Here is a 12803-nt window from a genome sequence, read left to right on the forward strand (position 1 = left end):
TCACTATCACCCAAATACCTTCATCGACCCCTAAAAAATGACTGGGTAACCACTTTGGGGTCCAAGAAAGAAGATTTATAGCTAACACAGATTCACTGACATGGACACATGGAAGCAAAATAATTAAAATCACATGTCAAGACTGGAATGAACCATGAGGTATGTCATTCACAGCCTTCTCATGTCAATATTGTGTGTATTTTCTAGTTGGGAGAGAGGAGTATGGCAAGGCCACCATAGCAGAGAGACTAGGGTGATCGTTCTCCAGCATGTCCTGTCCAAACTCTCATCAGTCCTTCTGTATTGACACATTCCTGGAGACAGAAATCCAAGGTCTATTTAGATAACTGGGAGCAGGCATCCCAGTGCGCTCGATGTTCCAATCACCAAGATATTCAACAGGACCTGAATCCTGCCATCTTTGGCAGAGACAGAGCACACTGAGGAGGTTATCCTGCTTACCTACCATCTTGTGAGAATACATGGAGGACCCGTGAACGAATCTCCTTGGTTTTGGCTCCATAGACTATAGGGTTAACCACGGGTGGTAGTAGTAGATAGATGTTAGCCATAGTCACATGGAGCAGGGAGGTGGGGCCACCCAGCCTGTGCACCACTGAGAGCCCGATAAGGGGCACATAGAAGACCAGCACAGCACAGAGATGGGAGATGCAGGTGTTGAAAGCCTTGAGTGCTGCCCCCCGAGTGGACAGCTCCATCACAGCCCTCAGGATGAGGATGTAGGAGAAGCTGATGAAGAGGGAGTCGACGCCCATGACCGAGAGGATGATGAAGAGCCCGTACACCACACTGACCGTGGTGTCAGTACAGGACAGCTTCATAATATCTTGGTGCAGACAGAAGGAGTGTGTGACAGTGTGTGTTCGGCAGTATGACAACCGCTTTAGGATGAAGGGCAGGGGGAAGAAGAATACAAACCCTCTGGTCAGGGCAGCTAGTCCAATCTTGGCGACCATAGGCCCTGTGAGCACAGAAGCATGCTGCAATGGGTAGCAGATGGCCACAAAGCGGTCAAACGCCATGGCCAGCAGGACAGCTGACTCCATGGCTGACAGAGCATGGATAAGGAACATTTGGGCCAGACAGATGTTGAACTCGATCTCCTGGATGCCTGTCAGGAAGAGGCTGGCCATCTTGGGCATGGTGACAGAGGAGAGGACCAGGTCAATGGTGGAAAGCATCGCCAGGAAGAGGTACATGGGCTCGTGCAGGCGCCTTTCCACACGGATGATGAGGACAATGGCCAGGTTGCCCAGGGTGGCCAAGGCATACATACAGCACAGTGGAAAAGCCAGCCAAAAGTGGACATTAGGTCCCAGGCCAGGGATGCCCACCAGCAGGAAGTATGCTGGGTGGACCAGAGTTCCATTTGGCATGGCCATGGCAGGACACAAGAATCGAGGTTTCTGCATCCCAAGTCCAGGGTCTATGAAAGGGAAGAGGAGAAACATCACTCAGTCATGGTCCAGAGGAGAGAAAGGACTTATGAGGAAAGGACGCTGAAACAGTGAGGGCAGCAAACAAAGACTAAATACTGCTGGTAATTCTGAAGCAGTTATTGAAAACACTGTCTCTCCAGGTCCTAGTCCAGGCTCAGAGAATCAGATTTTCAGGGGAGGGGTCCAGAAATCTGGTTAAAAAACAATAAATCCTTTCTCTCCATGTGATTTTTTTTTTTTAAATCAGAGAAATTTGGGAAAAAGCTGTTCTGGTATTCTGGGAGGTGGGGAGATAGGAGTGAAGAAAGACTATCATTTCCAGCCTCCAACAAAGAATATAGTCTTTCATTGGGATTTCTCAAGGCCCACATGAGAGTCAGTGCCAGGTTGTGCTTGGCTGGGGTGTGACATGGAAACCAGATAACTGAGACATGAAAAGAAAATCAGTCTGTGTTGCCGCCAGTGCTATGTGGTATACTACCACCTACCTGGTGAGCACAGAACATCCCAAGCTCAACTTCCTTTCTTTACACAGACCACTCTGTTCTAAGCCTCTGTCCTGAGATCCAAACCCATATAACCTGCAGCCTCTTCATATTTCTACTTAGGTAGCCTAAGGGCCTCACACTCACCTTGTCCCAAATAGGACTCCTCTGAATGGTACCAATGGGTCACCAAGTCATCCTGCTCAGGGAAGCTAGTCCCATCTGGATTTCTCTGCTCTTTCTCCTCCACTGTGATTTTGTTTCTCCAAGTAATCTATTGTGCCTTTCCTTTTATTTAACACATTGTCCCTCCCTGCCAACCTCATCGTATCATTCGCTTCGCTCTGATTATGAAAAGAACTTCCTAACTCACCTCCCTGCTTCCAAACCCAGATACTTCAATTCACCTTCCACATGGCTGCCATCTAAAGGGCAAAACTGGACTTGTGGGGCTCTTGTTTAGCAAGTTACAGGTGACTCCCATAGCCTTCAAGGTCAAAGTGGAATTCCACAGTCTGCATTCAAAGCCCTTCCCAGTGTGGCTCCCACTTAGCTTTCCAGCCCAGCTTCTCATTACCAGTCGCTGCCGCCACCACCACACACACACACGCAGAAACACACATACACAGAAACACACACACACACTTTCCCCCGGTAAACTAATCCCCCTTGCCTTGTTTTTTCAATGAAGGGTGGGCAGCTGGAACGGGGCGGGGGGAGGGGTCCTTCCTGGCACGAGGATAGACAAAGTTTGGAATGAGCCTCACAGTGGTTTGAAGAAATTCCTCTTTGGGAAGGTCACTCAACCAGCTCTGGGATCCAGACGCAGTAATCAGGAAGAGTGCGCGCTGGCAGACACCTCCAAGGAACCTGGCTGTCTACGGAAAGGCCAGCCTTTCTCAGGCAATGCGCCCTCCCTGCCCCAGTCTCCGCGAACTTCCCAGGGCTCCGGCAAGGCTCCCCTCCCCTCCCCTCCCCTTCCCATGCTGGGGAAGCCTGACACACTCTCCAACAATGCCTCCGCCCCAGGCGGCTGCCCTTATATAGCGTCTCTGGGGGCCCTAGGGAGCGTGAGGGATGATGCGCAGAGAACTACACCAGGCTCCCCGGGACCACCGCTCCGCTCAGGCGTCCAAGGAAAGCTGAACCCCGACTCCTACCCCGGGGGCTGCACTCTGTTATTATCCTAAGGCCACCTCAGGAGACTAGAGGGAAGGGGAGTGCAGTGGAGGCGAGGGATGACCTGCCCTGGAAGAAAGCACCCACTGGAATGGTGGCGTGGGCGCGCACTTAAAAGCACACAGAAGTGAATACTCCCTCTCACTCCCAGAACGCACTGTGCAAGGGGGTCCTGCGCTGTGCTCAGGCACTGCCCCTCGCTTCTTGATGCTGCCCCTAACGGTAATGTAGGCGAATTGCAGCCTCGTGGCTACTTGGGCGCTGACTGAGAGGTTGATGAACCAAAGATCTAACTTAAACCTTGAATCTGAGCTCCTGCCACTGCACTACGACTGCCCCTTAGCTCACACTCCTCTCCCTAATAAGCCAACTCTTTATCCCTCGGGCTGCTAATAATAGCTTTCCTGTCCGCCCCCACAATGAGACAGTGTAGAATGGTTGTTTAAATGTGGGGCTCTATCAGGAAACAGACTTATGTCCAAATCTGGGCTCAACCACTTGCCATCCTTAGCCTCTGTCTGATGTGAAAAATAAAATGAGGTACTAGCAATTCTCCAGTGAATGACTGTGTTTATTATCTTTGCTCAAAACAACTGGAAGAGCCAATGAAATAGGAGGAAATGTAGTTGAGATAGTGTCACAACAGCCTTAAAGGAAGAAAATACATTGGGGCAGAGGAGTGGACAGCAGTGCTGATGGCTGCTGAGAGATCAAGCAGTATGAGGACTGAAAATAAAAGGTCACTGGTTACCTTGGGAAGAACTGTTGAGGTGGGTTGGTAGGAACGGAATCTTGAATGCAGCAGAGTGAGGAGTGAGTGAGTTGACAAGAAATGGAGAAAGTGGATGTAGATCACTATTTTGAGAAGTTTGCACGTGAAGAGAAGGATGTAATGGGCAATACATGAAGCACTGATAGCTCTAAGGAGAGTTTTTTAAAAAAAAAATTGTATTTTAAAGCTTAAAGAGATTAAAGACAAGTAAATGTCAAAAAGATGGAGTTAGTAGGGAGGCTCCCTGTCCTTTATTTCTCATTTTCCTAGTGGAGTTCTTCAAGGCTGTGACCCAGGTAGACCCTCTGTCCTTCTGCCTCTATATAGTGACCATGAGAAATCTTAATGGCTCCCACAGCATCACTCAAACAGACCAAACCAATATCCTGAACTCCAGACATGGTAATGTCTATTGGACATCACTATTTAAACATTCCTCAGGCACCGCAAACTCAATGCCTCCAGCTAAGTTCATTATCTCTGATCCCCAGTCTATGCCCCCAGTCCGTGTTTTCTGTTCCTTGTCACAGAATTGACTCTATTGCCCCAGCCAGGAACTTAAGAATCCTTCATCTCTGCCTTCTGCCTCTCTCTGATCACATCCAATCGGTCACCAATTTCTCTTTAATTTACATCCTGGATATCTTGTGAATCAGATTACTTTTCTCCATTTCCTTTGCCTCCTAACCAAGATAATCTCTTGCCTAAACCATGAGAATAACTTGTTCACTGGTCAGGCTCATTGAAGATCTTTCCTACCAATTCACTGGCCACAGTGTGGATCTTCCAAACACAAATCAGTTCATAGCGTCTTCTCATTGACTTTAGAATGAAAAGTTGAAGTTCACACTCCATAATGCCTTCATGTGCCCTCTCAGAGCACATTTCCATCCCATCTTCAACCATTCTACCTCCCTTTTTGCATGCCAAGTCCCAGACACACTGAAATTATCCCTCTGCTACACTGTGCCATGTTTTCTCATACCCTTCAGCCTTCAATAAGTTTTTCCCCATGGTAAAAATATTCATCCTACCCCTGTTTTTATTAATTCTTAGCTTTCAGATATCTGTTTAAACATCCTTCCTTAGGAAGATCTTTCCTGGGCCGTAACTTGATGGAGTCACTTTACTTTTTTTTTTTATCTTTATTGGAGTATAATTGCTTTACACTATTGTGTCAGTTTCTGCTGTACAACAAAGTGAAAGAGCCACATGTATACATATATACCTATATCCCCTCCCTCTTGAGCCTTCCTCTCAACCTCCCTATCCCACCCCTTTAAGTCTTCACAAAGCATCAAGCTGGTCTCCCTGTGCTCTGTATTAGCTTCCCACTAGCCATCTATTTTACATTTGGTAGTGTGTATATGTCGATACTACTCTCTCACTACGTCCCAGCTTCCCCTCCTCCCAGTATCCTCAAGTCCATTCTCTACATCTGCATCTCTATTTCTACCCTGCCACTAGGTTCATCAGTACCATTTTTCTAGATTCAGTAAATATGTGTTAGCATATGGTATTTGTTTTTCTCTTTCTGGCCTACTTCGCTCTGTATGACAGACTCTAGGTCCATCCACCTCACTATGAATAGCTCGATTTCATCCCTTTTTGAGGCTAAGTAATATTCCATTGTTTATATGTGCCACATCTTCTTTATCCATTCATCTGTCGATGGACATTTAGGTTGCTTCCATGTCCTGGCTATTGCAAATAATGCTGCAATGAACATTGTGGTACATGTATCTTTTTGAATTATGGTTTTCTCTGGGTATATACCCAGTGGTGGGATTGCTGGGTCATGTGGTAGTTCTATTTTTAGTTTTTTAAGGAACCTCCATGCTGTTTTCCATAGTGGCTATATCAATTTACATTCCCACACTTAAAGACTTTAACATTATGAGATTAATTATTCTTCATAATTCCGAGCAGGTCTTATCCTCCTATTTTTGTGGGGGGAATGAACACTGATGTGTACATTTAAAAGGGGAGATTTTCAGACTCCTCTTTCATTCACTCTTAATGAAGAAATTTTTGGTCCTCTTATTTATGTTCACTCATAACTCACAATTCAATTACTTCAGCTGAGGAATGTGTAATGGGCAGGTCCCCATAAATTTTAATTAGCAACATCAAGCACCAAGTTGGCACAAGTTTTTAATGAGGATTTTTCATGGGAAACATTCAAGCATTTTTTTTCACTTGTTACTGTAATAAGAATAGTATCTTACTGAGTAAGGTGAACTTTTGAAATAATAGTATATCCCTATATTTTTGTTTCAATATTTTCCACAAGGTACAAGGAAAAAAATCATTCAAGATACACAGAGTATTAAAAGGTCCAGCCAATAATGCAGACCTCTGGCCAGGGATATACTCAAATTCTTGGTTTAGGAGGTGCTAAATTATATGAACTCATTGATAATAATTCCCCACCCCCACCTCATGACCCACTAACTATCCCTCAATACAGTCCTACACTGGCATTCTTTCGATTCTTCATATGAAAGTTCCCTGTACTTATACTCACTTCCAAGCACTTGCTTTATCTGGAATAGTCAACCTCTTTGTTTCCCTCTTTCACATACTAACCATTCTTAGATTCCACTGTAGGTACTGCTTCTACAAGGAAATCTCTCTTGTAAGAAAATGTTCTCTTGTTTCCAAAGGTATCCAAGTTCCTTTTGCAGATGAGTATAGAGAACCACAGAGGACACAGAGGACATTGACTTGGAGTAACAATCCTGAGAGCGCACGACCTGCTACATGGCTGCAGGCAGTTCTGAAAGTAGAACTAGTCTCAAGGAAAACCGGTTGAGATAAAGCAGTCACAGAGCCCGATGACTCCAGGCTCCAGCTCCAAGTTAAAGATTAACTATATCCCCTAGTAGTCATAGGAAACAAGGTGTTCTGCTCTCTTCTCTAATTGAAGCATATACCTTGTGATGTCCATTATCATGATTTATAATCCAGAATGCTGGAATGCTTTTTCTTAATAAATACGCTATGGGAATCAGAGCTTGGGACTCTTGACTGGCTTAGTCTTGAGTCCCCTGACCCCATGCTTTCCTATACTCTTGTGTGAATTTTCTTAATTCTGCCCTGCCACTCACATTCAGGTTCCTTCGTGTGGATGAGATCTCCACAGATGAGTAATGCCGTTGTTTTTTGTTAGGAAACACTAATGGACATGACCATACAAAGCCACAGACAGCCCTCATGAAAAGAGAATACAGCTTTAGAAATGATTCCTTACATTAATAACTTGTAATAAGGCAAGAAAAAGAAATATATGGTATGAGAGTTAGAAAAAAATTGTATTCGATTGGCCAAAAAAGTTCATTCTGGTTTTTCCATTAGATAATACAGAAACCCAAACGAACTTTTTGGCCAACCAAATATGATCATTATTTGTGGATTAGTGATTGAATATGTATAAAAATCCAAAAGAATCCATTGATAAATAATTAGAATTAATGAGTACAAAGAGGTTGCAAATTACAAAGTCAATATACAAAATTCCACTGCATTTCTTTATAAAATAGACATGGTTTTATTAAAACAGCATTTAAAGTAGGATAGAGAAATCACATATCTAAGAATAACTCTAATAAAGGATATAAAGGAACTTTCACACAGAAAACCAAAAGGAATCCCTAAGAGAAACTGAAGAAGTTCTAAATAATGGAAGAATAAACTATGTTCTTTTACTGGAAAACTCAATAATATTAAGAACCTAATTGAAGAATTAAATTATCTCCAATTTTCCTACAGATTCAATACAATCTCATTAATATCCTAACAGGTCATTTTGTAGAACCTGATAAGCTTAAGTAAAAATTTATAGTGAAATGTAACTAGCTGAAAATAACCATAACACTCTTGAAGAATTGACAAATGTGGGAAGACTTGCTATATCAAATATCAAGACATTATAAAGCTATAGTAATTATAAAAGTGTGATATTGGTGCAGGGTAGACAATTGAGCCAATGAATAGAAATAAAAGCCCATTTTCTTTATTCATTCATTCGTAAGTGAACATTGAGGTTGTTTTCATGTCTTGGCTATTGTAAATAATGCTGCAGTGAACATGGTGGTACAGATATCTTTTTGAGACAGTATTTTATTTTCTTCAGATATATACCCAGAAGTATTACTTCTGAATCATATGGTAATTCTATATTTTTTTTAATCTTTGAGGAACCTCCATACTGTTTTCCATCGTGGCTGTACTAATTTACATTCGCACTAACAGTGCACAAGGGTTTCTTTTCTTCACATCTTGTCAACACTTTTTATCTCTTGTCTTTGTGATTATAGCCATCCCAATGGATGTAAGGTATTAGCCCATTGCATTTTCTTATTAGTGATGTTGAGCATCTTTCCATTACCTGTTGGCCATTTGTATATCTTCCTTGGAAAAATGTCTTTTAAGTCCTTTGCCCAAGTCCTTTTTAATGGGATTGTTTTTGTTTTTGTTTTTTGCTATTGAGTTGCATGAGTTCCTTATATATTTTGGATATTACCCCTTATCAGATAGATGGTTTACAAATATTTTTTTCCTGTTCCATAGGTTATCTTTTTATTTTACTGATTGTTTCTTTTGTTATTATGGCTGTTCAACTTAGACTCAAAGGACAGCAAAAAATATCTTGATCATTGCTGTATCCTCAGCACCAAATATCTATCTATCTATTTATCTATCTATCTATCTATCTGTCTATCTATCTATCTATCTATCTATCTATCTTGGGACTATACAAGGCTATGAGGCAGAAAGGAAGTCCATTATAATACATAATAATAAGGAAAGATTCAACATTGCACTCAGGAGGGTTCTGGGAATATGACAACATCTCTTTGATTCCCTCTAATTTTGTGTGTCAAAAAATTCAGCTAAGAAGATAAAATTCAGTAAGAATCTACAATCCCATCACACAAAAGAGAGCAAAAATTCTTTCTAAAATTTGGGATTCCTGTGAGTCTGTTCAGAATAAGGTGGAAGGCAATTGACCTACCTTGAAGGAAAGCTTTCATGAAACCATGTTGGGAGGCCCTCATTTTGGAGCCTCCAGTATTTGGCCCCTGCAGAAAGAGCTCTGCCTCATGTCTCCATGGGTCTTACCTTTCTTAAGAGTATGGCTGGCCAGCTGACCTGTGCCATTCCTTATAACCTTCCTAAGAAGATGCCCAATCTACTACTCCCTGAGAAGGAGGAAGAACTCCATGAGAACCTATGTCAGCTAGGAACTATGACTTCTGAAACCATCACTCATAACCATGAGCAAACAAAGGAAGCAAGTGATGTGGAAAATATCAGAGCCTGAATAAAGGGAACAAATATGAGAAATCAGATCAAATGCCCAGTAGAAAATAGGGCAGAAATGAGAGAACTTAGAAAAAAAATCTATAGCATCAGTGAGAGCTAAAAACAAGGAGATTAACTCGATGATTGGTGATGACTTAGAGGGGTGAGATGGGAGGGTGGGAAGGAGTCAAGGAGGGGAGGGGATATGGGGATATGTGTATAAATACAGCTGATTCATTTTGTTGTACAGCAGAAACTGGCACAACGGTGCAAAGCAATTATACTCCAATAAAGAGCTTAAAAAAAAAACCCAAAAACAAACAACCCCAAAAAACACGAACAGATTGCTACAGAAGAAAAGCAATGTGCAAGAAAATAAGAATTATCTGAAATAATAACAAGAAAACAGAGTGTGCAAATTTTATGGGGAAAACTTGGTTCTTAACCAAGAGTGGGAAGAGATAGAGTATTTTCTTGAATCCCTTAATCCCCAAGGTGTAAAACACAACAATAATAACAACAACAAAACCAAATCGCTGAATGGAAACAGAGTACCCTTTGAGTTTCTGCACAACATCCTAGGAAAATCTCTCAAGTTGACCATGCACAGTTCTTTGTTTTTCAGCAAATATACAGACTTGGGCAAGAAAAAGTAAGAGACATGGAGAGAAAATGCAGGCATTCCAGAAGGAAGGGAAGGAGGGGATGGAGCTGATGGAGTAAAATCAACAAGCAAGGAAACAACTAGGAGACCATTTCCAAAAGCCCAAAACCTAAGATAACACACTCACTTATTCATAAAATAAAAGATGTACACTTAATTTCAGATGAAATTTCTGAATTCCAATAAAAAATAAACTATCCTATATGCATCTAGAAGATATGCCTATAAAGTAATGCTAAATTATACCAGCTAGTATGTAAGCTCCACAAAGCATTTTTCTGTTTTGTTCACTGATGTAGTTCCATCACTTGAAAGATTGTCTATTGTATAGTAGGCACTCAATAAATATTCATGGGTGAATTAGCCGGCATTAAGGAATCAATCTCTACCTGGAGTCATGAAAATATTCTTTTAAATTACTTAGGGAAGTTTAATTGCTTTGACTTCTATAGTTATATCTACAACCCATATGTAAGTGGTATGAGGTTAGGGTTCATGTTTCATTTTTTTCCATATGGATATTTGGTGTTTCCAGTACCATTTATTGAAAATATCCTTCTTTTCTCATTGCTCTAGAGTACTACCTTCATCATATAACAACTGGCCGTATATGAGCAGCTGTGCTTCTGGGCTTTTATTTCTATTCATTGGCCCAGTGGTACCCTGCACCAATATCACACTTTCATAATTACTGTGATAACATGGAGAAATTATTTGAGAATTTTCTTAGCAGATGATCTGACTTGTCTTAGTTTGGGTGCCGCAGAAACAAACTGGAAACATGGATCTGAGTTCAAGTAGTTTATCTGGGAGGTGATCTCAGGATGAAGTAGTAGGAGTGTTGAGAAGTGAGAAAAGAAAGGAAAGTGAGAAAGTCCATAAAGTGAGTGTTCTCAAGCAGGTTATCACCATGGGAAGCTGGGACTCCATTCCCTGCCACTCCTCTCCCTTAGCACAAATAGAGCCCATCCCACAGTTAGTCACTCAACTTGTGGTCCTGGTCCCCCTTGGATTCAGGTAGAGGGTTGGGATCTGTAGTTATACTGTTAGGTTGTATCCAAGACAGAGCCTCACCTGGACACACCTGTCTGCCTCTCACAGCAAACAAAGCACCCTGATGGAGGCCAGAAAAGAGAGCTGCTGTATTTGTGTAGTGGACTGATCTGTCCTCAGAAGTGCTCTGTCCAGCTTTCTCCTCATGAACACAAACCCCCTCCCCCAGGAACATTAAGGGGCCCTTTTGCCAGGCGCTTAAAATCAGTCATAATTATGGACAAATTGCCAAGTTACAAATGAAAAAGTTCTCCCCTTTAATTGTTTCAACTTCATAGAAGCTCCAGAGAAGTACAATGGACCCTTGAACAACACAGGTTTGAATTGTGTGGGTTCATGTATACACAGATCATCTTGGTCCAAGTGCAGGTTGGAAAAGACTTTCCAGACCCAAGGCAGAATGCAGGGAAGATAGAGTTTATTAGAGAGAAGGTTGCTGTTTAGAACAGCGGGCTGACTTCCTGGTAGCCAGGGAAAGCCGACCCTGAGCATGGGTTGCTTGCCTGTTTTTATAGCCCAGGAACCTGCAGTTATCTGCTGACTGGGCAGAGAATGTATACTTTTAGTGTGCTGAGCAGGAGAAAAGTGGGGCAAATGTCTTTCCTTATATGGGATGGGCAAGGGACATGGCATGCTGCTTGGGAAAGTTTGGAACATTGCAATTGTTGCATTGTACAGAGTGAGAGGAGTCCTGTAACTCTTTGTTCTGGCAATATTGGCCCTTTGAGTCTATCTTGTTCTTTCTCCTTGGAGCACACCACACATGTTTTTCAATAAATATATCAGAAAAAGTTTGGGGCATTTGCAACAATTTGAAAAATCTCGCAGATAAACCATGTAGCCTGGAAATACTGAAAGAAATAAGAAAAAGTTAGGTATGTCATGAATGCATAAATTAAATGTAGATACTAGCCTATCCTTACATAGGCATAGGTGAGGATATTTAATATAAAATTAATAATGTGTTAATTTTCTTATTGTTTTATAACTTTGCTTTCAAAGAATTACATAACTGTACAATATGCCTTTCTCTCATAATTAGAGAAATTGTATATCAGCCTATCATCACAGGCAAGTAATTTTTTAAAAAATGAAACAATGTTTCCAATACTGTATTATTAACATGACTACAATACTGCATGCCATAAAAATTTATAATGATTCATTCATTAGTGTATAGGCTAGGCCACAGCAAAGCAATCATATCAGTTACACTAGGCTACCACAAAGCAATCATATTGCTGCTTCTTTGTTATCAATGCATGAATTATTATAACTATAAATAAATATTAATTTCTTTTTCACATTATTTTTCACTTCTTATGTCTAGCATTAATAATATCTATAACATATACAGTGTTTTTGACAATATTGATGTAGATACTAACAGATGATTCATCTCGTAAAAAGAAGATGTAAAGTCATGATGTCAATAAATATAGTACAGTAAATGCATTTTCTCTTCCTTGTAATTTTCTTAATAACATTTTTCTCTAGTTTACTTTATTATAAGAATACAGTATATAATACATACAAAATATGTGTTAATCAACTGTTTTATGCTATTGCTAAGACTTCAAGGCAACTGTAGGCTACTAGCAGTTAAGGTTTGGGGGAGTCAAAAGTTATACACAGATTTTTGACTGTACAGTTGGCCCCTGCAGTGTTTAAGGGCCAACTGTACAACCAACTTGATTTTGAGTTACTTAAACAGAGACTGTGTCCTACGGTTATAATTCTAGCACCCAGCACAAAGTGCAAAAAATGAATGTTCAATAAATGTTTAAAGTTCCTTGTTTCCATCAATACATTTACTACTCTGTTAGGCAGCAAGGATCCAGGTGAGTCACAGGGTATAGCTCAGACTTCAGCTACCTCTTTTC

The 12803-nt window shown here is 41.3% G+C and overlaps 1 protein-coding gene across 1 annotated transcript; it reads right to left on the reverse strand.

Moving 5' to 3' along the window:
• Nucleotides 1–458: 458 nt before the first annotated feature.
• On the reverse strand, nucleotides 459–1433 carry LOC130829165 (olfactory receptor 51D1). Its single transcript, XM_057695409.1, has one exon. The coding sequence runs from the start codon at nucleotides 1431–1433 to the stop codon at nucleotides 459–461; it is 975 nt and encodes a 324-aa protein (XP_057551392.1).
• Nucleotides 1434–12803: the final 11370 nt, after the last annotated feature.

This window comes from Hippopotamus amphibius, chromosome 9, assembly GCF_030028045.1.
Source record: "Hippopotamus amphibius kiboko isolate mHipAmp2 chromosome 9, mHipAmp2.hap2, whole genome shotgun sequence".
In the NCBI taxonomy this organism is placed as follows: domain Eukaryota; kingdom Metazoa; phylum Chordata; class Mammalia; order Artiodactyla; family Hippopotamidae; genus Hippopotamus; species Hippopotamus amphibius.

Coding starts and splice junctions, on each gene's coding strand:
- LOC130829165 (XM_057695409.1), bottom strand. CDS start 1,433: ATGCAGAAACCTCGATTCTTGTGTCCTGCCATGGCCATGCCAAATGGA.